Consider the following 26,943-nt stretch of genomic DNA (forward strand, 5'->3'; position numbering starts at 1 on the left):
CATCCGCCTCATATATTTCCAACCAGCACTGACTGTCTCACACTCTCTCGCGTAGTGCAATCCCCCCCCCTCCTCTCTCTCCCTCCCCCGAGTCAGCGCACCGCCTACACACAAACACACACACACACACACACACACACACACACACACACACACACACACACACACACACACACCGCCAAAATACCTGCACTGTTCCACCCAAGTGGTGCAGAACCAAAACTTTCTTTGTACCTTTTGTCTCTTTTCACAGAGCATTTGATGCCGTTTTCATGTGCAAAGACTCTCTCCCTTCCACTCTCCCTCTCACTGAGCAGAAACGCCGCATACATTTGGATAACCCACTGTAATACATAAACTTCAGGAGCTGCATCCCTTATCACATCGGGGTGACAGCGGAGGAAACGCGCACTGATCTTCACAGGTTATTGGACCTTTACTCACACCGATCCGTAAAATAGGCTCCAGAGAATTTACAGTAAAAACCGGTAGCAGTAAAAGTAACAAGGTGGTTACAAATTGGTCTGTCGGTTTTAGTATCCATCAGCCCTTAGACCCTGTACATAATGGGTGTTATCTGGTGATTTAGAGGCAGGTGCTAAGTAGGTGACAACCAAACCATAAATGCCCAGAGGCAGGCAACAGACTAGGTCGTCTTTACGACTGTCATTATACTTCCTTTTGTGTCCTCCTTTTCTGTCCTTGAAAGAGAGAAATTGAAAAAGATCAAAGGTTATATTAAATGCAATTATTGCAATAAATAAGTCTTGTGCGTAAAAAGACGTTGCACCTTGAACACTAGCAGTATAGATACTGTCTTTCCTGTACAATAGCATGACATCAACAGAGTAAGTTGGTCGAGAAATAGAGCCTAACATCCGCTTCGACATTCAGAGGGTGATCATTATGAAACAAAACACAAGTTACTTTCGTGTTTTGCTTCATAATGTGTTCTACTAACTTGGGTGTTAGGGGGAATGTTCTCCAATCACAACATACAAACATATTAACGTTAAACCAGCAGTTGTAGACGATTTTACATTTTATTTCTAATTATTAATTTCGTTAATGTTTGTTTTGTTTCTGTAAATTTGGCAACGTTAGATACATATAACAAGGCTACATCAGTCTGTAGGTCGGTCAACAACAGAAGAACCGAGTTCACGTAGGTTCGCGATCCTCCACTGCATCACTGGCACCTACAAGTAGCCGACACTGAATGAACCTCTACTCTGTGGTGTTTGTGTGTGTGAAGCCAAAAGAGCTTTTCCATTTTAGAAAAGAACATTTACCACCACTTAAACTTGGCGTCTTTTCACACACAAAAATATTGCACGGACTGTAAAGTTGTCAACAAATACCCAATAATCTCCCAAGTGCAACCTCCACGCACACGTAGCGCAGTCACAAATATAACAGCAGCAGTTGTTGACAATCAGCGCCGCCAGTGAACACCCTGCCGAGGTAAATCCTCCTGAGACCAGTTCACCCTGTGTCTCCACAGCTTACCTGCTGCGTTTACCTGCCCGGGCCGCGTCGGTTTGCTGCGGTGTCACGAAGCGACCCATTGTGCCTCAAATGCAGGAGTCTAATGTCGGGAGTCTTAGGGGGCCTGCGGTGTCACTTGGTACCGGCAGTTCCGAACGTGCCCGTCTCCCCCCATTTATTACCGGGAGATTACCGGAGCGCTGTCTCTGCTGCTCCCGACTAATCCTGCCCTCGGGGAGAGGTAGCGGCGCGCTGACGTCACTCTATCAATCCAGCCGCAAGCTGTCCACTACACACGCCCCGAGGCATGGACACAAATCCCCTGGAGGCTGCGCGCACACACACACACACACACACACAGACACGCGCGGAGTTTAGTTAGTGTAGGTCAACAAACCCCTGATTTTTGTCCCGAAGACAGGTGATAACCTGAACCAACAGATTATGAGAGAAAGAAGTTGATTATCGACCTTTCAAAACAGGAGGAAGCATCACCAATTCTCATTTGAAAAAAACCTGCAGGTTGTAACTGTTTCCTCATCTGGGAGTTTGTATTCATGTGAAATTGACTATGCGTTCCAATACCATTCTACCATACTATTTAGTGTGCAAGAAAAAGTAAGTCCCAACACATAGTATGCCAAATGCAGTATGCCAAAAATACCAGGATGTTCTATTACATCAGGTCGCATTTTGCAGTATGCAAGCCAGCATGCTTTTCTGGCTAGTCTGACCCACAATCCTTCGGGAAGCAGATATATGAGCAAGAGCGTCAGGTCAGGGTTTAAGGTGTTAGGTTATTAGGAAGTAGAAGGCTATGTCCTAATCGAATGCATACTACCTCCAACAGTATGTCCTTTCTAAGGGCAGCTGCAGTACGCAATGAAAGTAAAAAGAAAAAGTATGCGATTTGTAACGCAGCTTAAGAGTCGACAACCATGCCAGCGACTCTGTAAATCTGTCGCTAAACTAAATGCTAACATCAATACGCTCACATGCTCAAACACAGGACTTTAAAACAGGATACTAGTGTTGTTGAGTTATTGTAAAGTTATGTTTGCGATGTCGTTACTTAGTTTCCGTACGTATTTTAAGCCCAACCATGATATTTTTCCTAAACCTAACTTGTTGCCTAAACCCTAACGTTAGTTTTGTTGTCTGAAACCTAAGTTTATGTAATTATTTCTAGGCCCAACCATGATGTTTTCCTGAAACTAACTAAGTGGTTTTGTTGTCTAAACCGTACGTTGGTTTTGTTGGTCAAACCTAACGTTATATTGTTTCTGTGGTGGTGGCACATACGTACTTTAACAGGACCCTAATTGACTTACTACTGCTATTGTTTCCGTGCCACCAACAGGTAATGCCTTAAGAGGTTGTGGTCATTAATCAAATTCCTGTGACATCACATTGAAACAAACATTTGGCCTGAAAGTGGGTCAACCCTTGAAAAAGCGCGCAATACGTGCCTGTTTCAGGTGTATCTCTTATGGTCGTCTTTTATTTCTTGACTGATCAACTGTATTAAATACACAGTTTGATAAGGGCTGTAACACCTGAGAGACACTAATATCAACTTGGAAAAAGTGTTAGTTTGTGTGTTAGTGTTACTACTGTGGTGGTTGCATGGGTGACCAAACTAGTTTACCTTCTGGAGATGAATAAAGTGATATAAAACTAAATAAAATCAAAACATAAGCCAGTGTCTGGAAAAACCTCAATACAACTTTATGTGTGTGTTTCTGTGTGTTTGTGGTCTGGATTTCTCTCCTGAGCAATTGCTAATTAACGCTGGGGAAGGCATTGAGCGGCGTTTGGGCCTCTTACTGTACCTCTGTATGGTTGCCATCCAGGTAATCTATATTCAGCAAAATGCTTCCTTCTTAAATAGGATCCAGCTATTGAGATTAATGCTGTGTGCAGGTATTTGTGTCCCTATTTAAAGCATTTATCGATCAGTGCGACTCTGAAACTCTGTGAAAGTACATCGCCAGCATTCTGACCAAGCACACTGACAACCACCACCACCCCTCCCTGACACACACACACACACACACACACACACACACACACACACACACACACACACACACACGGAGAGGTACCCTCAATCTGAGCAGCAGCCCCTCGAGATTCCCCCAAGTGCTGTGGTCTGCAGGTATTGGAGCATTATTATTAGCATTGTTTTCCTCAAACAAACTCTCCAATCAATTCTATATGCAGTGGCTCGACTCCACAGGGTTTGCACTGTACTTGTTTAACTTTAAGGGCGTATACTCAGCCTAAAACAACCTGTCTTTTGAATGTCAAACATTGTAAACAAATGAAGTTGTAAAATGTTTGTAGTTTTGTCAAAGACTGAGATTAAGTAGCTATACGTATCTTAAATTCAGTCAGTTGGACTCGAAAGGTGACCAATTTGCTCTGCAGAGAAACAATGAAACATCTATAGAAACTTCTCGAACCCCTCCCGCAGCAAAATACTCTTCTCTGCTGTCCATTCAAATGCTTACTATTTTTTACACAATTGTGACTTTGTCAATAGTTTTGCTAAAATATTGCTAAATACCAACTGTGGACTTGAAATATTATTCAACTCAGATTTTAAGCTTCAGTAATCAATGTTTTTGTATCAACAATGAATCAAATTACTATTTGTAATGTGACGGGGCATTGGTCATGGACTACATGCAAAATGATCACCCAACACTGCAGTTCCCCTCAGCTCAACAAAATGTTTAGCTTCTTTCAGGTTTTCTGGCCTGCAACTTCTGTTTTTAGTCCCACCACTCTCATCAACCTTGTTTCCAGTAGGAGACAGCTGTTATCAGTCAAAAAGCTAAAACCCAACCCTACTCAGCACCAAACGGCAAAGTTAGCATGAAGAGTCAGATATGTCTCAGAAGTTGATGGAAATCAAAAACAGAGCCAGAAAGACAGTGAATATCGGACTTAACATTCGTCAGGGGGCCAGAAACACAAATCTGCTAAGCTATGTTCTTGATGTTTGTCCAAATTAACAAAGATAATTCCACACTTTGAGAACAATAAAATAACCAAACCAGCAACTTTTTCTACAAGGTGTGCTGTCTAAAACATTAGACAGCTGATAAAAGAAAACATAAGAAAACATTATCTTTTCTCTTAGGCCTGCTGACTCCGATTGTGTCAAGTGTTCTATGAAATTCCCCCGAGGGAGCTAAGAGGTGGCCAGAGACATCCATCACCTTTTGGCTGAAACACCAGAGGAAGACAGTCTGCTGACACCACAGCAGAGTACAAGAGAAGATGAAAATGCTTAGATACTGTATACTAGCTCCAAAAATGTCTTAACAGTTTAATTCCTTTATCACTATATTTATTCAATTTGATTAATGCCAAATAGAGAAAAAAAAACATAAGAAGGTATTCACTAAAGGAACTTAAGGGAAAGTTTAATGGGAATATCTACAGAATGAATGATTCTCACTTCCACTAAACACGATAAGATACAGTATGAAACTGTTATTCTCTAAATAAATGATGGCTGTTACTGTCCTGTGTTTGTTGAGAGAGCATACACCCCTACATGCACAAACGCACTCCCAGACCCTCATACAAGCTATGAGAAGAAGTCGCTCCTTATGTAAACAGAGAGAGCGGATGGGAAGACGAGGTACAGAGGAAATCCTCTGTTTTAAATGTCAAGATGTGCGTGGCATTCTCTCTCTCCTGATCTTATTTCCTCTTTTCTGCACCACTCGGGGCTCAGATTCTCCACCTTCGTCTCTGCTCCGCTGCCTCTTGTGTATTTCGTGCATGTGGGTGTGACTGCGTGGGTGTGCACGTGCCAGCTTGTGGCTCACATTCATGATCCTGGTCGTGTGTTTGGAGAGATGACACAGACCGCTTTTGTCTTCGTGCTGCCAAAATTAACCAACAGGGAATAGAAGAATGAATGCAGGATGCATGTTAGAGTGAAGAAAAAAAAAAAAACGTCTGCAGCTGTAAGGAGGAAACAATGGAAAACAGAGAAATGAATCCTGGAAAGGCCACAGATGTGATGGAATGAACATGTTCCAAGTTCCAGTTATTTAGTAGAATATCCTCTAGAATCTAGAGGATATTCTAGAGTTTATCTAGAGTCTAGATAAACATCTGATTATTAAATAATGTAGGGCAGAACTTTAACTTTTCACACCCTTATGTCACATGTCCCAATTTTAAAAGAATAGTTGCCAAGGAATTTTAGGAAATATGTTATATGCTAAAGTTCAAAACTACCCCTACCAATAACTCTTAATTGCTAATTAACATGATTTATCTTGTTTGTTTAATCCGTACACAAACTCAAATACAAATTTTCAATTTAATTAATTTTGATGGATAGCGTCAATTCATAACAGAAGTTACTTTTTATATAGAGCAGGTCTAGAGAAAGATAAAATGTCTAGAGTCAAGTACTTGACGTTTATCAATTCATCACATTCGTGCAGCATCGCCGGCTATAACGCAGTTTGCTAGATTTATTCCGTGAGCTCAGGTTTTGGTACAGGTGTGTCTGTACAAGCATGTTGGTACCACACTTGACAACTTCACTGGCAACACAACACCAGGAGTCACTGTGTCCCACTGTTGTACACAAAGAAAGACACCAAACAACTCCCACAAGATGTGTAGCTTGTTGCCTTTACATTTTGACTGAGCCAGGCTAGCTGCTTCCCCCTGATTTTAGTCCTTATGCTAAGCTGGGGTAATCACTCTCAGGAAAAAAGGTGAAGGGGGAGGGGGGGATTTCCCAAAATGTTGAACTTTTCGTTCAACACATGTAAGTAAGTGTTTTATTAAAGCTAAGTTTTAGTATATTACATGAAATACTCAAATTAAAGTGCTCTTCTTTGTCTGCAACACTACATAAAACATATAATCCTAGATTTATTTAAAAAAATATTTCCTTGTAATTCACATTACACTTTTGGTGAAATTCTTATTAATGTCTAAAATAAAATTGTGAATTAATGTATTTTAACAGCACTTGCACAGACAGCATGAGTTGGTAATGATTGGGTTGAATAATTTAATCTGATGGGGCCCATTCAAAATATTCATGTATTGTGTAGTGACCCAATAAAGCATACAAGAACCCTACAAACAAGTGTTGTGTGGTGAAATTTCACTTGGAATCAGGTGAACTAATCTCATCCCAGGTGCAGATTTTCTAGTTTGACACAAAAAATTGAAGTCGAAATAATACAATTATTTGTTGATCCGGGCGTTTTTTTCATTACAGAATTGAAAAGTGACAGAGAGAGAGAAGTGTACTGAGCAAGCAATAACAGAATAAATCTTCCTCTTCACATCATCTCGCTGCTCTGAAAGCCCAAGATGCTGTGTGTGTGTGTGTGTGTGTGTGTGTGTGTGTGTGTGTGTGTGTGTGTGTGTGTGTGTGTGTAAATGTAAACAGTAGCCCTTTGCTGACATAGCACTTCTTCAGGAACTTGGGATTGTGTGTGTGTGAGTGTGTGCGCCTTGGCCTCTGCTCCTAGCAGATATGCTTCCTTTCAGAACGACTGAAGAAATAAGCAGCAAAGACCTTACACTCTGTGTGTGTGTGTGTGTGTGTGTGTGTGTGTGTGTGTGTGTGTGTGTGTGTGTGTGTGTGTGTGTGTGTGTGTGTGTGTGTTTAGAAAGCAACTTTTGTACACTAAAAATTGATGTTTTCCCCAGCTAATTCAACATTTTAGTACAAGTGAATCCACGCTCTTATAAAGCGCTCACAAACTCACTCAGTCATGTTTAGCAGACTCTTCATGGGGGAGAACGGGTGTTCCCCACCTGTCAGCCTGCACCACCTATAGGAAAAGGAGGTATCGTTAGCAACAGTTTAGACCTGTACAGTGTGGTCACACATACAAAGATTCAAAAGGTTAAAGGTCGAAATCAAAAGCTCATTTCAATCGATTTTTGATTTAGGATCAAAATCACGACACTGTTGATTAGAGAGTAGTTCCTTTTCAGAATGATGTGTTTCCATGCATACATTTCCTATTCAAGCTCTGTTAGCTATAAGTTAAAGTATATCGTATGGCTGGGCACAATTACAGATAAAACAAATATTAACTCTATACTCATAATTTAAATAATCAAAATTTAATATGTCAACATTGACACTATTTGAGAGTTGGTAATAAATGACACTATTTTTCACAAATGAACATAAATAGATCACAGTTATTAAAAATGTTAAGTTTCTTTTTGTTTTTGATTTTTTCTCTTCCCTTTGATGATTGACATTTTCTGAATTGTCTGCTGGCTCTTTGCTCTACTGACTGTCTACTAGGCCTGATTAAACTCTTTACTGAAAGCAAAAATAACCAAAAACACATGCAGCACCGATGACAATGGAGATGTTCTGTTCTGTGCTCTCAACTGTTCTTAATGTTAAATCACCTTTCCATGCATATCAGATGAAAAAGATTATGTACTATTTTCCAGTTGGACGATTTTGTTAAAAAGATGGGCCTGCAGCCACTTTGTCTGGGAGTAGGGGAAACCAGTCTTTAATGAAGAACAGTCACAGACTCCACAATCACCACAACCAACAACAGCCACTTGCTGTGCTATATGAGCTCAAATCCGCATAGAAATAATGACCCGTGACCATTCTGTGAATCACTGATGAATCACTGATTTAATTCTTTGAGTAGACTTAACTTCTTTCAATGACATGCCAGGTCATCAGCACACTACTGTCATCTACAGGATTAAAGAAGTAATGACAAATGAAAATGGACCGCTGTCAAACTAAACAGCTGTGACATCAGGCAAGAGAGTAAAATGAAGACAAAGGATAGCTTATGCAGCAAAAACATTTCTTTGATTTATCAAAACCCAAGTTGTCTGACATCATCTGTGTTGTGCTGCTGAACATGTTTCCAGCAATGACGCTGAACAATTTGAACAAAATAATACCATTTTTGTAGTGAAATTGCAATGATACTGAAATTGTATGTTAAACATATATAGTGCTAGCTGCATGTAATGTCAACATGATCAATGTCAATTCACAAATGTCAATTAATGTACTCCAAAATCTCAATAAACTTCCTTTTTGTAAGGCTAAAGTTAACATCTTGTTATATGTCACTGAAAAACATATACCTCTCTCTCTCTCTCTCTCTCTCTCTCTTTCACTCACTCACTCTCTCACTCGCTATCTCTCTCTCTCTCTCTCCTCTGTGTCCCGCTCTGCCCCGAAGCCAGAGAAGCTTGATCAATGGTATTGATGAGGAGATGCTAATAGCAGATGCTAATAGGGCCGGTATGACTAATAGGCCGAGGGGGCCATTGATCTGCAGAGTTAGCATCTCATGCTAAAACAGCTGATTCAACTACATAGTTGGACTAAAAGTGCCACCCTTGCTCTGTGTGTGTGTGTGTGTGTGTGTGTGTGTGTGTGTGTGTGTGTGTGTGTGTGTGTGTGTGTGTGTGTGTGTGTGTGTGTGTGTGTACACTTGGGTAACATTGCATCCCTGCTGTAGGCTGAAGGATACAAATATATGCACAGATGCAGGAGGACACAGTGAGACATTCAGTATATCTGTACACCAGGATTCAGCTTAGGTCAAGCTTGCATTCACTTATAAACTCAGATTTGACCATTGTCTAACTACAGGCCTAACATTAACCCTCAACCAAACCTAACCTAGTTTATTAAGACCTTTTTACAGCAGCGTGTGAACGCAGCTTGGCAATGGAAGTATGGCCGAGTGCAACAACTTGTCAAGCTATGCAAGGGCATTAACCACCAAAGATCGAGAACGCAACCTAAACAAACTGACTTTTCAGATCTGTGTGCAATTAGTAAATGGCAAGATTGCATTGGCAAGAGAAACCTGGTACAGAACGTTAAACCAGCGAGAAATTACGAGCACACAAGTCATTAGAAGTTATTTGTGGTCATGTACAGAACGTCAAATACCATGACATAGACTCAGAGTTCTGACTTTATTGAATTTTAAAATGGTGCTACAAACACAAGCATTTTTGATTAGTCCAATAGCCATAAACGGCGCCGGTGTTTCGGTTTAACGAGTGACTGGGTTAATTGGTGACTCAGCCGTATGCGTCAGTGGTTGCTTGTAGTGGTGGTAGCTGTTAAAAACACTAACAGAACATAAAGGTGTCCTTGAAAAAGCCTTAATTATTTGTTGAATACATACTCATATGCGTTCTACGGCATATGAGTATGTATAAGTTATAAGTTACTGTGAGCAACCACGGACGCATTCGGCTGAAAGAATTGTAATCATTACAGATTTAATTCATTAACACAAGCAAGGCACTTTGAATCCCTTGTGGTGGGACATTTACAAAGTGTGAGACACTTTATTTCACTCCCATCCATCTGAAGGAAGGATCCTGAATACTTCATTGTACCACTAAAGTATTACCGCGGGCCGACTCAACCCATTTCAATCATATTCATTTCTTTGCAAGCAACACATTTTATCTCAAATTCATATTTATTTAGGTTGAATATAAAGTCACTTTACAAATACTAAGGAGAAAAACAAGTGCCCCATTCAGCCTTAAGTACATTAGACGAACTAACATGTAGGAGACTCCCAGTTTCTCTCTAAAGGTGTTTGTGTTCATCTGAATGAGCTAAAACAAAGACAAGACTGCAGTTTGACAACATAAAGAGGGGAGTTTTATTGATCAGTTCATTCTTTACATCTGTTACTGTTTCTATAGATATACATTCAATGTTCTTTCTGTGGTCTCAAACCAGTTGAACTGCATCCACACAGTCAGCTAAATGTTCTGTGTACACAAGATTAATGTTAATTTATCCTTGAAAAAACAACTTGTACATGTACCACAGTTCCTTATGCAGCCCACCACAGTATTACCTGTGGAGTGCACATACAGTACGAGGGAATGGCTTGGGCTAGACAGAGGTGGACAGATTTATAAGTGTAATGGCCGTGTTTTCTTTGATTTTTTTTTCGTTACAAAAACCACATATTTCTTGCTATACGTATAGTTCATAAATACAGTATATATTATAACCATTCATCTTGTGCTAAAATCAAAGCTGTGCTGCAGTCAGTTAAAAAAAATCTGGACATCAATAACATACTGTGAAATGGACTTGCCTGTATAGATTGTTTACAATATAATGTTTACAGTGATTTTACTGTCTGATGTGCTCAAATATAGCGTTGTATTATTATTATTTTTTACAGAGACAGAAACAGAGTAAGTGTGTGCAAGTTTACAGTTGCCGAAAGTGTGTGTGTTTTTGGTGTTATACGTTTGTATTGGTACTAAAGCCTGGAGAAACCGAGACATTTAAAACAGGAAAAAAAATGATGAATTATTTTGGACAGAGCCATGTGGTAATGATGTAAACAGCTCTTTTACATACATAATTACTCAATCATTCATTGGTTATATAGATGGGTGCCATGATTACCAAATCACATGTACGATAAAGAACACAATACCACAGAAATCAACATTGATCTCACTGCCATCAAACTACCTGCAATTTCCTTCTCTGTCCATTAGTATATGTTTCTGTGTCTGCAGGGTATTTAAACAATCACCATGAGTATGAGGCAAACCATTACATTAATAAACATTAATGATCAATTAAAATTATGATCGAAATAGAACAAAACAAATAAAGAGACAAAATATTCTGTGGATGGTCACACAGAATGTTGAATATATTACATCGATGTGCGGACGGTCCGATCATCAGCCGGACAAACGCTTTAGAAGTTCAGTGTCTCTGACATCATCTTCCACCAGTCCATCAGCTCCTCCCGCTCCTCCTCCTTCCTCTCCATCAGAGACTCCAGCTCGAAGTCCACCTGAGACGGATGAGAGGTGAGAAGTAAAAGATGGAGTTGAGTTAACGGGGTTCTTCTTTTTTTACAGTTTAAGTTGTTGTTTTTTCAGACTTAGACTCTTCCCAGAGGGCTTGAAAGAATAAGGCTGTTCTTATTCTATATTTTGATTATGTCCAAACACCCAATGTATTAGTCTGTCTCTCAATACTTTCCATCTTCCCTGCCCTATGTGTGGCTCTCCGCCCCAAACCATTTCATTCCTAAGACATAAATCTTAAAAAAAAAACAGGTCACAAATACATTGTGTTAAATGTTTCCTAAAAGCACAGTAGTCTCATAAAACAAGGTAACTGAGGTACATATAAGGTTATAAAATAAAGCTTTGTCTCAAGCAGTCACCAGCCCAAAACATTAAGCACCTTTAAATTAAGGCATCAAATTCTACTCGATATCAGATCCCAACTGGACACTTACTTGTATGCGTCAAATATACAGTATCTTGCTAGAGGTCCCTGATTAGAGTGATCAAGTTACAGTTTTACATCCGAATCTTTTCCAAATAATTCCTGAATGTGCTATTCTTAATTCTTACTCACAAGCTCTAATATTGGAATATTCACAATACATTTGCCAGAGAGTGAACTAAAAGCGCTTTTTGTACACTTTTCACTGGCAGCGTAGACGTATTGGATGATTTGATTTAAGGATTGCGCCATGGTCCTCTGCAACCTACCCCTTTTGGAAATATGAAGTGAGCACACGGTGAATGAGAGGCATATTTCGATTAGTTAATTTGTCTGTGAGTCTTACTCTGGTTGCAGGGCTGTAGGGAATGGCCACCTTCTTGATGACAGTCAGGTATCCTGGGGCAGAGGCCCCCACTTTGTAGTTTCCTGGAGCCAGGAGGCGCCAGTAGTCTCCATCTTTGGCTACAAAACACAGATTTCCCCATTAATACATGTATGTCAACAACAAACACAACACCCAATGGATCCTCTCAATGCAGAGTGTTTTGAGCGCCTGTTGCTATCACTGTAATATAGCAGGCGCAAATACAAATCAGCTGCTGAAAAGGGGATGTAGTACCAGCTTTGTCCACCAGACGGCATCACAACATCTTACTATTACATTTCTCACATCACCATCTAATGTCGATGGCGTACGATTGCCAGGATTGTGTGAATTTGCATCAGATGCTGATACCTGTGGTGATGTCATGGTCAATGCCCTCCACAGAGACGCTGGCATTGGAGATGGGGTTGCCCTGGAGGTCACGCACAAAGCCCTTTACACCACGGTGAACCTACAAACACAAACAAAGAGGCACACTCAAGGCTTGCTTCAAGGAGAGAGGGAATGGTGCTTTTTGGAAAATACACTGTGACACAATGACATCTTGGATGCTTTATGTGACCGTAAGAATTCACTGACCCTGGGAATAAAATGCACAAACTGTGTTGTGTTTGCAAAGGTGGAAGTAGTATTGTGTTGTCACACCACAACAAATCCTTTGGGCTGACTTTGAAGTCAACACTAGTTTCTTTCTACTAAAAAGACATCTTGGCCGTAACTCATCAAACACATTTTAATTCACCCCATGTATTAAAACCATTAACATTTTATTCACTTGAGAGCATCTTAATCTGTCTTTTTTAATTTATTTTGAGTCATTGCTTTTTTGAATGGTGATTTAGATTAGTGCTGGGCGGTATGACCAAAAATTAGTATCACAGTATTTTCTAAGGTTCTGGTGGTTTCACGGTATAGCACGGTATTTTTTGTTCTCCCTTGACTGTGTTTTTATATAGGTTTATAGCGGCTTACTCTACTGTCAGGAGTACATAGAATATAAAAACATTTTAATGTCATCATGTATAAAGGCTTTGATTACTAGAGGGTTTGCTTGGCCCCACAAAATGTTACAATATGAAACAGTTGCAGAATGTAAACTATTTTTATTGTGCAAACTGCAACATAGTAAAAACAAAACTTAAAGCTAGCTAGCTAGCGAGCTGTACCCAGCATGCCGTTCAGCGATGTACAATTATTAGTGTTACAAATTGTGTATGTGTCTCTAACTGTTGTGTGCCGTGGTCTTGCCCTGTTAAAGAGAGTTAGTTGTGGGTAATTAATTGTTGTGTTATAAAGTCGTAACCATAACTTAGGGGTCCCTCTTAATACACAAATAGAGTTAGCTCCAGCCGCAGTGCTTTTCACGCGAACAATATATTTTGCTGCCTGTTGAAGAGTTGCAGCAGTTGTTTCGGCTATGACGGTGTATGAAAAATTAATATCATACGGAAAATGAAAACCGGTATACCGGATGAACCGGTATATCACCCAGCACCAATTTAGAGCTTATAGAAACTCATACTAGACCCAATTCATCAGTCAAAGCAGACATATTCAGGACGTATTCCTTTAGCCCCGGTGGGGCTGCATACCTGCTCAATGTAGTTGACCAGTGAGTTGCGGTTCTGCTCCCAGTAGGTCTTGAGTGTGTCCTCATTGGGGAACTTGTCACAACTGAGCTCCAGAGTGATCTCGAAACTGTTGCTGCTGAGGTAGTTGAAATCCTGCATTCCTGTAACAGGAAAAAAAAAAGAATAAGATTTAGATATTTTTAATGAAAATTAAAACCCAGTAAAGTAATGTTTGGCTGGTTTTCAGAAGACAGGCTTCTTGGGCTATAATGAGATATATTTTATTGAAAATTCTTTAAAAAGACATGTTAGTTACATATGACTGTTGCTTCAATAACATTTCTAAAAAGAGTCTGGTCAGTCCAATGCATCGGCAGCTCATTTTAGCTCATAAGACAATACAGATATATCTGTAGTTGCAAACGCTGTATGATAAGGAAGATTTTGCAGAACAGAAATGTGAAAGATATTTTTGGTTTTTAATTTGGAAAGAGTTGCCATTGCTTGACTTGTACACTAGAGAGCACTAACAACTTTACTTTTCAACTGTAAAATATCACCTTAAATGCATATTTCTTTAATAATACATGGGATCCTTACCAAACATGTTCATGTGTTCATGTAAAAACATTGTTTAAGTCAACTTATATTTTACTTATAAACAACTTATATATTCTGGGAGGCCTTTTCTGCGCTTATTAGATAGAGTGCAGTAGAGAGTTATCAAACAGAGGGCGTTGTGATTGCATGGTCAGGGTCTTAAACCCTTTGGCCACCAGAGCACCCCACATTGTCCCATATATCGTACATACGGTAACTCTCACATATCAATATCAACCAATTACTTTACTTGCAAAACACCAAATCCCACACATCAGGGGCTTGCTGGATCTTACCTCCTGGCACGCTGTACCAGGCCCCTCCGTTGGTGATGCCATCTTTGAAGCTGGAGTCATCATCGTTCTTGCGGCAGGGGGGTCGGTTAGGGTCGGACATGACTGGGTTGTACATGGAGTAGGCCCTCGCCAGAGACTTGAACATCACATCATCTGGACTGGAGCTATACTCATGGGTGGAGCCTTAGAGGAGGAACAAGAGGGAACAAACGCGTACCCAATGTTTAGACAGCAGCTGTGACAAAGTATTAATTAACTGAACACCTGCATCTGCAGCACATTAAACGTGCGAAAACACATTTTGTTTACTTTGAGTAATAGCGCACAGGAAGCCGCAGGAGGAAAACATTTCCCATCTGATTTAAATCAGTGTTACAACACTCTGAAGAAAAACTAATAAAATGTTTGTTGATTCAAATATTTTTTTTTCATTAAATGAGTGGAAACATTCTCATATAGAGCAATGGAACATTTTATATACAGTTTAACAACCCAAACAGAACATACAAGGGTGTGTTTGAGATTGTGTGCTTATGTACCGGTGCGGGTCTCATCATACGGGTAGTTGGCCACCACGTCTCCTCCATGCAGGTTAGCTGAGAGGACGAAGGGGATATCCATGATCCAGTGGATCACTGCCTTGGTCTCTGGAGCCAGCTGCAAAGGCAAAAAGCCATCAATTACTTACACTTAAAAATACATAGTTTACCAGAAATACTACCACTTCCAACCAACACACACACTAAGTTTCTTATAAAGCAGTAGAGGAGAAGTCTAGTGATATTCTATATATATATTTTTTGATCCTACTGACGAGCAGCGCCTGTTTATTCCTCTGTGCCGTAGAGCTCCATCATTGCAAAAAATCTATTGAAACACATCACACTGTTGCACTGGCGGACATGTTTCTTCATTATGATGAACATTGACTCTGTATTTTAGTTTAAACCTGCAATAAATGATTCTATTTGGCCACTTGGGGGCAGCAGAAACAGGACATTTCATCACTTTTAAAGTTGATGTGGTGAACTTGTGAGCAACCAATTCATCATTCATTTTGGGTTGTGTTTCTGTCCAACTGGCGGACGTAAATCCAGTATTCACTCTCTTTTTACTCTGTTTTTTGGTCTCCGGTCTCCACCAACATCTGGCTCTAAAACAGATGAATGCTCCACTCTGTTCACCAGAGAGTCACTACCTGTGTCTGTTTGCTGTGAGCAAGTAGTGTAGAGTGTTTTTTAGAGCCTTTTTTAACTAAGTAAAGCTGCCTGCAGTGTCTGAAAACAACTCCAGAAGAGATATTGATAGTGAACCAACACTGTAAAGTTACAAAACGAACAGCTGAACAATGAGCTATGAGCTCAGCAAAGCGGAGCTACAGATTTAGATGATTATTCTTGTTCAACTCTACCAGACACCCATTTACACTGTCGGACTGTTTTTACTTATCATTTGTTATTGTTATTATAAAAAATATTGATTGTATCCACTTCCCAATCAATCTCACATCCCACCATCCTGCTGACTCACTAGAGAAGCAAATGTTTTTTATCCGCACTTAGAAATAGTCCCAAAGTTTGCTAAAAACTACAGTGGTCAGATGTTTTATATATATATATATATTTCAGACCTGTTTTACATGTTCAGTAGGAACTAATCGGTTTAGGGCTGGATGCCACAGACGGGGTAGATAAGTTGGTATTGAGTGAGGCATTGTGGTTCTGGTCTTTCCCTGGGATTTGTTGACAACAAGAAATAACACCAGTCTTGTCCTTTAATCCTTAACATTGTCTGTTTGCGTACCTTGGTGTTTTCATCCACTGCCTTCTTCATGTTCTGCAGCAGGTGGTTGTTGGCTCCACCCTCCCGTTCGTTGAGGTAGATGATGCGGTCCAGATCGGGGAAGTTGCGGTTCAGATCCACCCCCTGTGCGTTACTGCGGCCAACAAACCAGTCCTTGATCTCTCCCGGCTGAGCAGGAAAACAGGGAGATGATGTTCAGACGTACACAAGAGAGAAGGGAAGCGAGACTGTGTCTGGAGATTTAATAATTACTATTCTTGCTGTGTATGTGTGATTTAAAGGCAGGAGTTAAGTCAATGTTTGTTGTCTTGTAAACTTAATCTGTCTGGTGGTACATCCTCGGATCAGATTTTATGTATGCACAGCGTGTCTTCGTCGTCCTGTGTCATCACCTGTGAAGCGGCCTTCTCAAAGCCGTCTGGGTTCATGGAGGGCATGAAGTGGATGCGGGTGTTGTGGACGAGGTCGATGATGGTCTCATTGCCCTGCTGGTACTGGTTGCACAGGTACTGAGCCAGGTAGATGAGCAGCTCTCGGCCCACAGCCTCGTTGCCGTGCATGTTGGCGATGTATTTAAACTCAGGCTCACCTGCAGGACAGAGACACAGACAGAGCTTTAATTCACACCTTCATCTGCACAGCATCATCGCAGCAGGAACATCTTACAAAGGAGGAGGATTTTCACGAGGTTGACATTACATTACAGTCATTTAGCAGACGCTTTTATCCAAAGCGACTTACAATTCAATATCTATCTACACACTGTAGACGCAGCTACGGGAGCAATTTTGGGGTTAGGTGTCTTGCTCAAGGACACATTGACATGAGACTAATGGAGCAGGAACCGGGAATCGAACCACCGACCCACTGATTGAAAGGCAGTCCTGCTCTCCACTTAGCCACGGCTTTGTGGATAATGAACACACCTTTTTCCAGCCGAAACCACTCACATTTCACACAACTGGGTCAAATAATCACAAAGGAAAATGTCACAACGTCACCACCTTTGTGAGAAGAAGCCAGTAGTCATGGAAACTAACACGTATCTCTTTTGAACCGAGACAAGGCGACTGATAAAGCATTGTAATTTGTTAGGGAGGTAACCCTGGACACACGCACACCATTAGACTAAAACACTGACTCCTTTACTCTCCAGCAGTGACAAACACACTGACTCATCAGCTAAAAGGCTAAACACAATTGAACTTTGCCGCCCAGAACTCCATTTGGACAATAATGACCCAGGGACGGTGGCTTATTGAGTCACGCTGCCACATTTGTTCTGGCTGAACAGCTGGAGTGACAGGTCTGGGGTCAGATTCGACAACATCACAGAGAGTCTGACTTCAGGACATGATGTTACAAAATGTAACATGTAAACCTCCTGCTGTTTGTAGCTTGTAATCCCTGAGTTACCCTATGCCTATACAAAAAAAAGCATGAATCAATAACAACCAGAGATTATTTGGCATATCAGAATTGTTGTTAATTAATCAACTGATCTATATTATATTTACTGAATGTTCCTTGTTTAACTGAAGTTTGCCATGTCTGTGTACAGGCAACTAGGCTGCTTTCGCTTTGCTTGCTTTGCTTTCTTTTATCACAGGAGATAATGGTTTTATATTTGAGAGATATTTATATCAGCATCCTCAGTAAGGCTGTGTTTTAATGACCGTCTGTTTAATGTACTAATTAGCTGCTCCTACTCTTCTGTGGGTCTCTTCATGCATGCAAATACAAACAACAAGCAAGAGTGCTGCTAAGATGTTATATAAAGCCCTTTAACAAAGTGACAAAGAGCATGACAAAGTATGAGCTGCGTCGTACCGTGCACACTCTTTTGATTAACTACAAACCAGACATTAGTGGCTTTCTGCGGCTGTACGAGAGAAAAAGGGAACTTCTCCGAGCTCTGAGGAATACAAAAAAAAGAGTCTTTTGTTCAGATCAGTTACGAGTTATGAAATGCAGCCCAAGAGCGGCAGATGGTGAAGGGTGTGTGTGTGTGTGTGTGTGTGTGTGTGTGTGTGTGTGTGTGTTTGAAGCCAAATTGCAGCAGGGCTCCGGTTTTTATTGAGGGGCTTTTTTGTGTGTGGGTTTTTATTGCTTTTTTTTTTTTTTTTACCTTTACTCTGATTTGGCCAATTACCAATTATTCTTTTTCTCCTATTTTGAACTTTTCACATTTAATTCAAATTGTTTGAGTGTAAAAAAGTGATGCTTTCAAGATGCAAGTGAACATGTGTGTCAATATTTTAACATTTGCATCTTTTTGATCCACTTGAGCGTATTTCTTTGAGTGTTTGATGTATGCCAGTGGCTACACACTCCGCCCAGCACACATCTGGTAGTCAGGTTATTTTTAAACGCTTGAATCTCGTTCCTCTCAGAATCGCTACTAATGATTTCAAGACTACAATTAACTCTTTCTGTTCTGACATTGGTGAATGGTTTTTACAGGCTTCAGAGGCCTGACAGAGCTGTCAAATACATGCACTCACACTTTGAAGTTGGACTCTGTCAAAATGAGTTACTATGATTCAAGCTATTACACAGATGCTCAGTATCTGGAGACCTTTTCTTTCTCCAACACATGTAGGAATTGATGAGTTTAGGATGCAGGTTCAGGCAGGGGGATTAAAGTTAATTCAATGCATACATTATTATGTATTAATATCATTAATCATGATTGTTTTTCTAACTCTGTTTAGTCTTTTTACAGATATACACACACATTTTTGACCGGCCAGCATGATGCGACACTGCGTAGGTGGAACAAATCAAAATGTTGTTTATCCTCTGGGGCCGAATGTGATGTCTCCCTTTTTTTTTTCTAATTCCAGTCCTCTCTGTACCTCACTGGGCTTTTATTGTCTTGTGCAAACACATAAAGTAAAAAGAAAGTGCACATGTAAATTGAACATCCGATAGCTTCACATATGGGCACATGTGGTTTTTGGACATGTGATAAGAATTTCCCGTTTGTTCGTACATGTAAAGCATAGAAGGTGGACAGTGTGCACATCCAACACAAACAATTCATTATTGCAAGCTTCCAAAAATGTAAGCAAATACAGCATTTAGACCTTCAAGGATCTTCTTAAGGCATGAGCCTTGTGTCATGAGTTCTCCAAATCATAGCTGGAGCTGTCATTTTAATCGCAACTAACAATTCATTGCTTCATTGTTTAGTCCAAAAAATATCAGAAAATTGTGAAACACACCACAGTTTTCCCAGAGATGACGTCTTGTTTTGTCAAAACAAAGCAGTTGCTACTTAATATTTGTCCCTCGACTAATGAACTGCTTCATTGTTTCCTCTCTTGTAGCAAATAGATGGCATTTTGTTAACATGTAGTAACAAACCTCTCCTTTTCCTTGGTTGTCACACATTGCACGTGTGTAAAACATATGAGCGAGATGATCTTAAATATCCCTAAAGCAGAAAAGATCTTCTGAATGTGTGTAAAAGTCTGGCATGGCTCCGCTCCTCACCTAAACTGCAGGTTATTTGGGCGCTCCACACAGGTCGATATATAACACATCTGAGGCTGACAAAGCCCACGGCATCATATTACGCTTTGTCAGAACTGTCTGGCAGGTGATCAATACGGTCTCCTAGGTGACCACGTAATAATGACGTCACGAGGGAAGCACCGCAGTAGAGGGCTCTCAGTCGTCGTGGCAACCCTGACAAGGGCAGGTGCTTAGGGAGACAAATCATCTGGGAGGTTGAGTAAACACACTCTTACTCGTGTACACACACACACACACACACACACACACTCATATATATACGAGCAGATTGTTAGCGCTGAATGACGGCCAGATCTGACATCTGACATTAACACAGACATACAGACACCACACATGTAAAATATATTCGTATAATAAATGATAAATGTACGGAGAGCCAAAGTCCCTAACCTCCTTCAAGCTAGCCGCTGCTGTAAGTCAACCAGATTCCTCTCTGTATTATATTTTATTTTTAACAAACAAAATACAGGCTCCAACTATTATTATGTTTATTATCAATGCCTCTGCAGGTTACTTATTTCAATGAATGTATTCATTGTTTGGTGTAGATGCCTTTAAATGTCAGTCCAAAACGAAAAAGTTGGCAACAATTGATGGATTTTTAAAATAGTTGCTCATATATTAATACAGTAATTGTTCAGCTCTAATATCTATAACTGTGACAGCCATACTACATTAAGTATGTATCTATGGGGTGTAAAGACAGTGGTGAATACCTCTTCATTTTAGCCAACAGATAAAACATGGATCTTTTTGTTAGCCTTCAACGACAACACATCCGCTGAGTGGTGGCTGAAGTTGCTGATTGCTAACAAATTAGCTTCTGTTATGTGTGCGGTAAAATGACAATGAGTGTTTTGAAAAAGCTTAGAAAATGGAAAACCCCATCAAATTTCATGTTTTAAGGATTGTCTACTGCTTGTATGGCCAATTCACATGAAGTGACGGCACGTAGCATGTGGGGATGTAGCATATGGAGCATGCAAACCACACAAAAACAAATTGCAAGATAGCAAATAGTGAGGAAAATCAAGAGAATAAAGGGAAAGGTGGAAAGAGAAAAACGATGAAAATGTGCGCAGGAAAAAAACAGAAGCAGAAAGAAAGCTTTGGCGGCAGAAAAAGAAGAAGAAGAAGAAAAAGAAGAAGAAGAAGAAGAAGAAGAAGAAGAAGAAGAAGAGGTAGTCGGGGCACAGTGAAGGCAGCAAGGAGGAGGATGCATGTCGGTGTCTGATGTATAATAAATGACCTCTGGTTGTGCCTTGGCCTTTCTCTCATCTTCTTTCCGTTTCTGCCTCTCCCATATTCCCTCTACATCCCTCTTCTTCTCCCTTGTCATCCTAACATTCCTGTTTTCTCAATCACCATTTCTTTCTTTTCTCATCAACTTGTCCTTCCTTTCAGCTGTTTTTGTTATCATTGCTTGAGGAGGTTCCTCACAGCAATGTACTGGGTTTACATTCTATTCTCCTCCGCTGAAATGTGCACTATTAAATCCATGTGTGCCTTTGTTTCACTTCATATTCACCATGTCACTTGATATGACAATATCCTGCAGTGACGGAGCGTCTGTGTGCGTGGTCTCTGGGAATTACATACTTCCTCTGTCGTCTGATAAAACAGTCTACAGGAGATGGTTCTACAGCATATTGGGTGAAGCAGTGCGTCATACTGACATGTTTTTTTTTTCACCTTCAGACGAAGCCAAACCCATTTCAAGATAGGGTTTCTCCTCATACTAGAAGCCTTCTAAATAGTTCCAGACATGAGAAAGAAAAGAGTTTAGCCAGAGCCCCTTTCACTGGAGAGAAACCCCTCTTTTTCAGCTCTTGTGCACGACAATATGACCCAGCTGCAAGATGTAAACACCTTCTAGAAAACATAGGGCCCATTCAGCATTGGAGGAGGCATTCAGACCCTTTACTTTACTACTAAAGTAGCAATATTACAACATAAAACTAGTCCATTAAACAGAAATGTTTACTAAAGTCAACGTACATTATTTCTGTCATATATATATATTGTTGATATTTGTTATGTGTGTGTTAACGTGTTCTTTTAATTATTATTAAGTACTGTTGGGTAGTTTAATCGGCAGAAGTTACAATTTTATATATATTTTTGAAAAGTAACTGTATCTGGTGGATGTAGTGTAGTGAGTACTAAAGTACAAGAAAATTTGACATTGTGATGTCAAGGGGATCAAGTAGATTTTTTTCCATTGACGACATTGAGAAAGAGACGTTTGTAACTCAGTGGATAATTATTAATTATAGGTAAATCAACTTCCCATTACGAACACTTGAATAGCCCTTGTTTAAATCATTAGGTCCTAAAAGTTGGAAAATAATAGCCAAATTCAGAGATGTTTTCCATTCTCTGTTTATGCAAATGAGCCTGAGAACTGAGAGTCTGGACCGAGGGCTGGGAGGCGGGGTTCAAGGAAACACTCTATTCTATGAGCCCCATCATTTTTCTTCATGAACCACTGAGCAATGTTCATAGGAATAAACGGGGTGCTGCCCCCAACGCTGTATCCAGTTCTCTTTAGACATCCACGGTCTGTACATTAAACATGAAGCTAGCTGCCGGTTAGCTTAGCTTAGGACAAAGAGAGGAAACAGCTAGTGTGGCTCTGTCCAAAGGCAACAAAAACCACTAACCAGCACCTCTAAAGCTCACCAATTTCATCCACACATACATAGATTTCATGATATAGATAAGTCCTAATAGATGGCATGTTAAGTCATTTTCAACCCATGAAATGACGATTTTTTTATAAATTTGGTAAGAAGCATCAGTACTAACACCGGCATTGAAGTGTTTTAGCACAGTGCAGTCAAAACAATTAAATAAGAGATGTGAAGTGCCTGAATTGCTCTGAGTACCTAACCATGTACCGAACTTCATATGATAAGTAAAGACGGTTTTACCTACATATCCTGTTGTTGGGTTGTACATTTGAGTCATGTTTTTCCTGTGCTTCCACAAGGCACAACACGTATGGGTCCATGGCTAGCAGCTAGCTAGCTTACTTTAGGCCTTAATTTAATTTAAACGTGCGTTATTGACAGTTGACATGAGGGGGGAAATAGCTATTGAGACCAAAATGGAGGTCTGTGTGGATTGACTCATTTTTTTGGAGCCAACTGCAGTTTTTGGCACTTTTTCAGCACCTTGGTTTAAGTGTGCAATACCACTTTAAGAACAACGGGCCTTCTTGAGTACCTTGCGTTACTTCCCACCATTACCCATGTTCCTACACTGCATGCATCTGTATATTAATATGTAACCAGTGTTCCTACACTCTCGGCTATAGATACTTTGTGTGCCGCAGTGTGTGACAGATGGCTGCTTGCTGACAGATGCATGAGCTCAGGACCATCGTCCTCCGGAGCCGGCCGGCCAGCCAACCAACCACGAGCCGCCAGTCAGCTCAGTGCACTAAGCCGATCGGTTGCCCCGGCAACGGCTATTTCGGCTCCACCTTGCACATTGCAATGTCAGATAAAATATTGGTAGAGCACCTTAAAGGGGAAGCTTTGAAATGTTTCCGGTCTTTGCAGATTTCACACAAACACACACACACACACACACACACGTTTATCTTTTCTACCGGCGACTCTGAAAGCGTCATGTTTTTCTTCCTTGACCCTCCTCTGGTCTGTCAGTTTCTGGAGCTCTTCTCTGTTTCATCCCCCTCTTTCTTGCTCTGGATGTTTTGCTCAGCAGAGGTGGAAGGAGAGGAGAGGAGAGGAGAGGAGAGGAGAGGAGAGGAGAGGAGAGGAGAGGAGAGGAGAGGAGGAGGAGCGGAGAGGAGAGAAGGAGGGGGAGCTGCCTCTGTTGGTGAAGCAGCAGCTTGGAAACTCATCTGGTAGTAATAAGGTCTCCACAACGCTACTGTGACTCATGCTCGCACACACCCAACAGACTATTACGGGATTATTTAGTACGCACACACGGTCATTAGACTCTGTGACCATGCAAGCAGCTAAACACACACAACCTGTGGTGCACCGTTAAGACCACACAATTACACCCAGAGAAGAAAATACACCTTTACACACACATGCTATATGAGACATATAGTTGAAACCCCATAAACTAGACAGTAAAGCATATATACTTTAATTACACGCAATGCTGTTTTTGTATCTTTTGAGGGCTCTGTTTCAGGATTACTAAATTAATCACTTCCTGTTGCATGTAACAGTTAAATCTCCTGTTTAGAGAGTTGGACAGGAACCACTGACCCGTTCCCAAACGTTCATTAAAGTTAAATGTTCTACAGGCTAAGCCATTCATGTTGCACTATTGCTTTAGATGCCAACACGGTGTCCTCATTGTTCTGGGTGGTGCAATGACTATCTAGTTTGTTTTTGGTTAAGGGGTTGAAAATGGTCAATTTGTTTTGGTTTATTAGATTGGAATATATTTATAAAATGCAATATGTGTGGGATTGAGCGTTAAAGTCCTGGACTTATTTCTATCATTGACCCTGGTGTTTTCATGGTCTAATAACTTTTAACAAGATGGGTCTCCAACCAATGGCAGTTCTAATCTAATCTAAAAAGCTAGAACATAATTCAGTGTGATTTAATTCCAGCGTGACATAAAACACACGTGAAGTGAAAGGAACATCCAGAGAATTTGGCTCTCAGTGTTTGTCTCCATTACACTAACAGCTTGAGATAATTCAGGCCCGTCCCTTCGTTTTCAGACAGCTTTTGAATCGCAGGTACAACCGGCTTCCTTTCAACAGTTAACCAGTCGTTCACATTGTCTGGGGTTTTTGAACCAGACATGTTTCCTACCCCTGCAATAACCATCGTATGAATTTCAAGAAATTGACTTTTAAGAGATAATGCATGGAAAGAAACTATATGTGTATTTTTCCTCTATTTGGGGTGTGACTGTGGAAAAAGGAGAAGGTGCATTGCATCTAAAACAGCATGTGGTGGTTCACAGTTCCTGTGGCTGGTGTGCAAACTGCCCTTCAAACCAAGAAGTCTCACAATTGCTTACTTCTTCTACTCTATGATTTCATCCAGTCCTGCCAGCATGAAGGAGTGTGATGGAGATGATGGAAAGTCATGACATAACCCAGGTTTACTGAGGAACATGATGTCTTTTGACTTCATTTAATATTCAGCCAAATACTTCCTCCTTTGAATGCTGTGCATGGACTATTTTCTCTCATATCTTGCAGCCAACACTGCTGATACACCCGCTATTGATTGGAAAGTGTGCTCATTAAAAACGCATCTCATTGATCCACCATCCACCGCGTGCAGGATGTCTTTTTCTGTTTTCTTTCTCAGCATCACGACACGGGATAAGCGCGAACAGATCTTTATCACCCAGCAAAATGGCGGCTTTGCGTGGCTGGTCCCACAATCTATCATCTAGATTCCACTGAAGTGATGCAGCAGCAGCCCCCCCCCCCATACATGAGCCCACCGTGTCATGCACGCGACACACCTGCGCTCCTCCTCCACTGTCCTCCGGTCATCTTAAGCCACACGGGTCGTTTCTCAACAACCCTTACATGCAAAACAAGCGCACCAGCAGGCTGCTATGCGCAATAGTGCGTGATGTGTTTGTGTTATCACAGCGTGAGGCGATGGGTCCCTACAATGAAGGAAAGGGGTGGGTGGGGGTAAGGGAGCAGGGATGGGGGTGCACATTCACCGCATTATGAAGCACACTTTTTTTTGGGTTGTATGCGTAAAACTGACCAGGCTCGTGCGTCCCGGGGTTGTCGGTCATCTCCAGCACCAGCAGCTCGCGGCCCTCGAAGCTCTCCCCGATGGTGTAGATGCGGCTGATGGTCGGACACTGCAGCCACACCGACACCAGCGCCTTTCTCAGCTCCTCATAGCGGTGGTACTCGAAGGAGATCTCACCCTCGGTACCGGCCGCGCCGACCAGTGCGACCACTGCGGCCCCGAATAAAACTACCGACGTGAACTGTTTCATTTCGACGTGTCCTCTTCTTCCTAAGCCCTGTGCGTCTGTCCTGCCTGCGGCTTGGTCTCAAGCCTTATCTCTGTGCTGCAGCCTCGCTGTAGGCTATAAATATCTCTCACCCTGCTGCTGCTGCTGCTGCTGCTGCTGCTGCCTCTCTCTCCCTCTATCCGTCTGTGATGCGCTGCTCTACCTGAGCGCAGACTCCCTCCAGAGTCAAGGCCGACAAAACACTGACACATCCGGTAACAATTTTCAAAATAATGACGTTTTTTGTAGTTTTAAGACAGTTTCAAAGACAACAAATTGAAGATAAGATCAGATAGAACTTTATTTATCCCGAGAGAAAGTGATGAAAAGTATTAAAGAGTGTAAATTTGAAAAACAACATCTGTAGACAAAGAACAGCCCATACCCTAAGTGTTCAAACTACACAAATAAGATAGATAGAGCTAGATAGATAGATAGATAGATAGATACTAACTTTATTGATCCCGCGAGGGGAAATAATTTTTGTTACAAGCAGCAATAGGTTATAGAGCAGCAATAGGTCACAGGTAAAAAATCTTAATATTATATAAAAAGAAAAAGAAAAATACCAGAAAAATACACGTCACAATATATACAGTTATAATATAGTAAAGATGTAGGTTGTGGAGAGGGTGGTCCTGGTTATCCAATATGGATGATAGTTTCTTCAGTGTCCTCCTCTCCAGACTGTCCAGTTTACAGCCGATGATGGAGGCGGCCTTCTTAACCAGTTTGTTAAGTCTGTTGGTGTCTCCGGCTCCAATGCTGCTCCCCCAGCAGACTACGGCGAAGTACAGTGCACTGGCCACAACAGACTGGTAGAACATCTCCAACATCTTGCTGCACACGTTGAAGGATCGAAGTTTCCTCAAGAAAAAGAGTCGACTCATCCCCTTCTTGTACACAGCGTTGATGTTGGCCTTCCAGCTCAGTCTGCTGTCGCTGGAGACACCC

The 26,943-nt window shown here is 41.0% G+C and overlaps 1 protein-coding gene across 1 annotated transcript; it reads right to left on the reverse strand.

Annotated features, from left to right (window-relative positions):
• Positions 1 to 10,157: 10,157 nt before the first annotated feature.
• On the reverse strand, positions 10,158 to 26,148 carry cpe (carboxypeptidase E). Its single transcript, XM_068727393.1, has 9 exons — positions 25,731 to 26,148; positions 16,845 to 17,041; positions 16,453 to 16,620; positions 15,189 to 15,306; positions 14,650 to 14,832; positions 13,775 to 13,914; positions 12,534 to 12,633; positions 12,141 to 12,259; positions 10,158 to 11,351 (listed from the first exon to the last, which is right to left on the reverse strand). Exons 1-9 carry the CDS (start codon positions 25,969 to 25,971, stop codon positions 11,253 to 11,255), a joined length of 1,365 nt encoding a protein of 454 aa, XP_068583494.1. The 5' UTR covers positions 25,972 to 26,148; the 3' UTR covers positions 10,158 to 11,252.
• Positions 26,149 to 26,943: the final 795 nt, after the last annotated feature.

This window comes from Cebidichthys violaceus, unplaced genomic scaffold (assembly GCF_023349555.1).
Source record: "Cebidichthys violaceus isolate CVI_PGR_0920_01 unplaced genomic scaffold, fCebVio1.0.p SCAF_4, whole genome shotgun sequence".
Classification (NCBI taxonomy): domain Eukaryota; kingdom Metazoa; phylum Chordata; class Actinopteri; order Perciformes; family Stichaeidae; genus Cebidichthys; species Cebidichthys violaceus.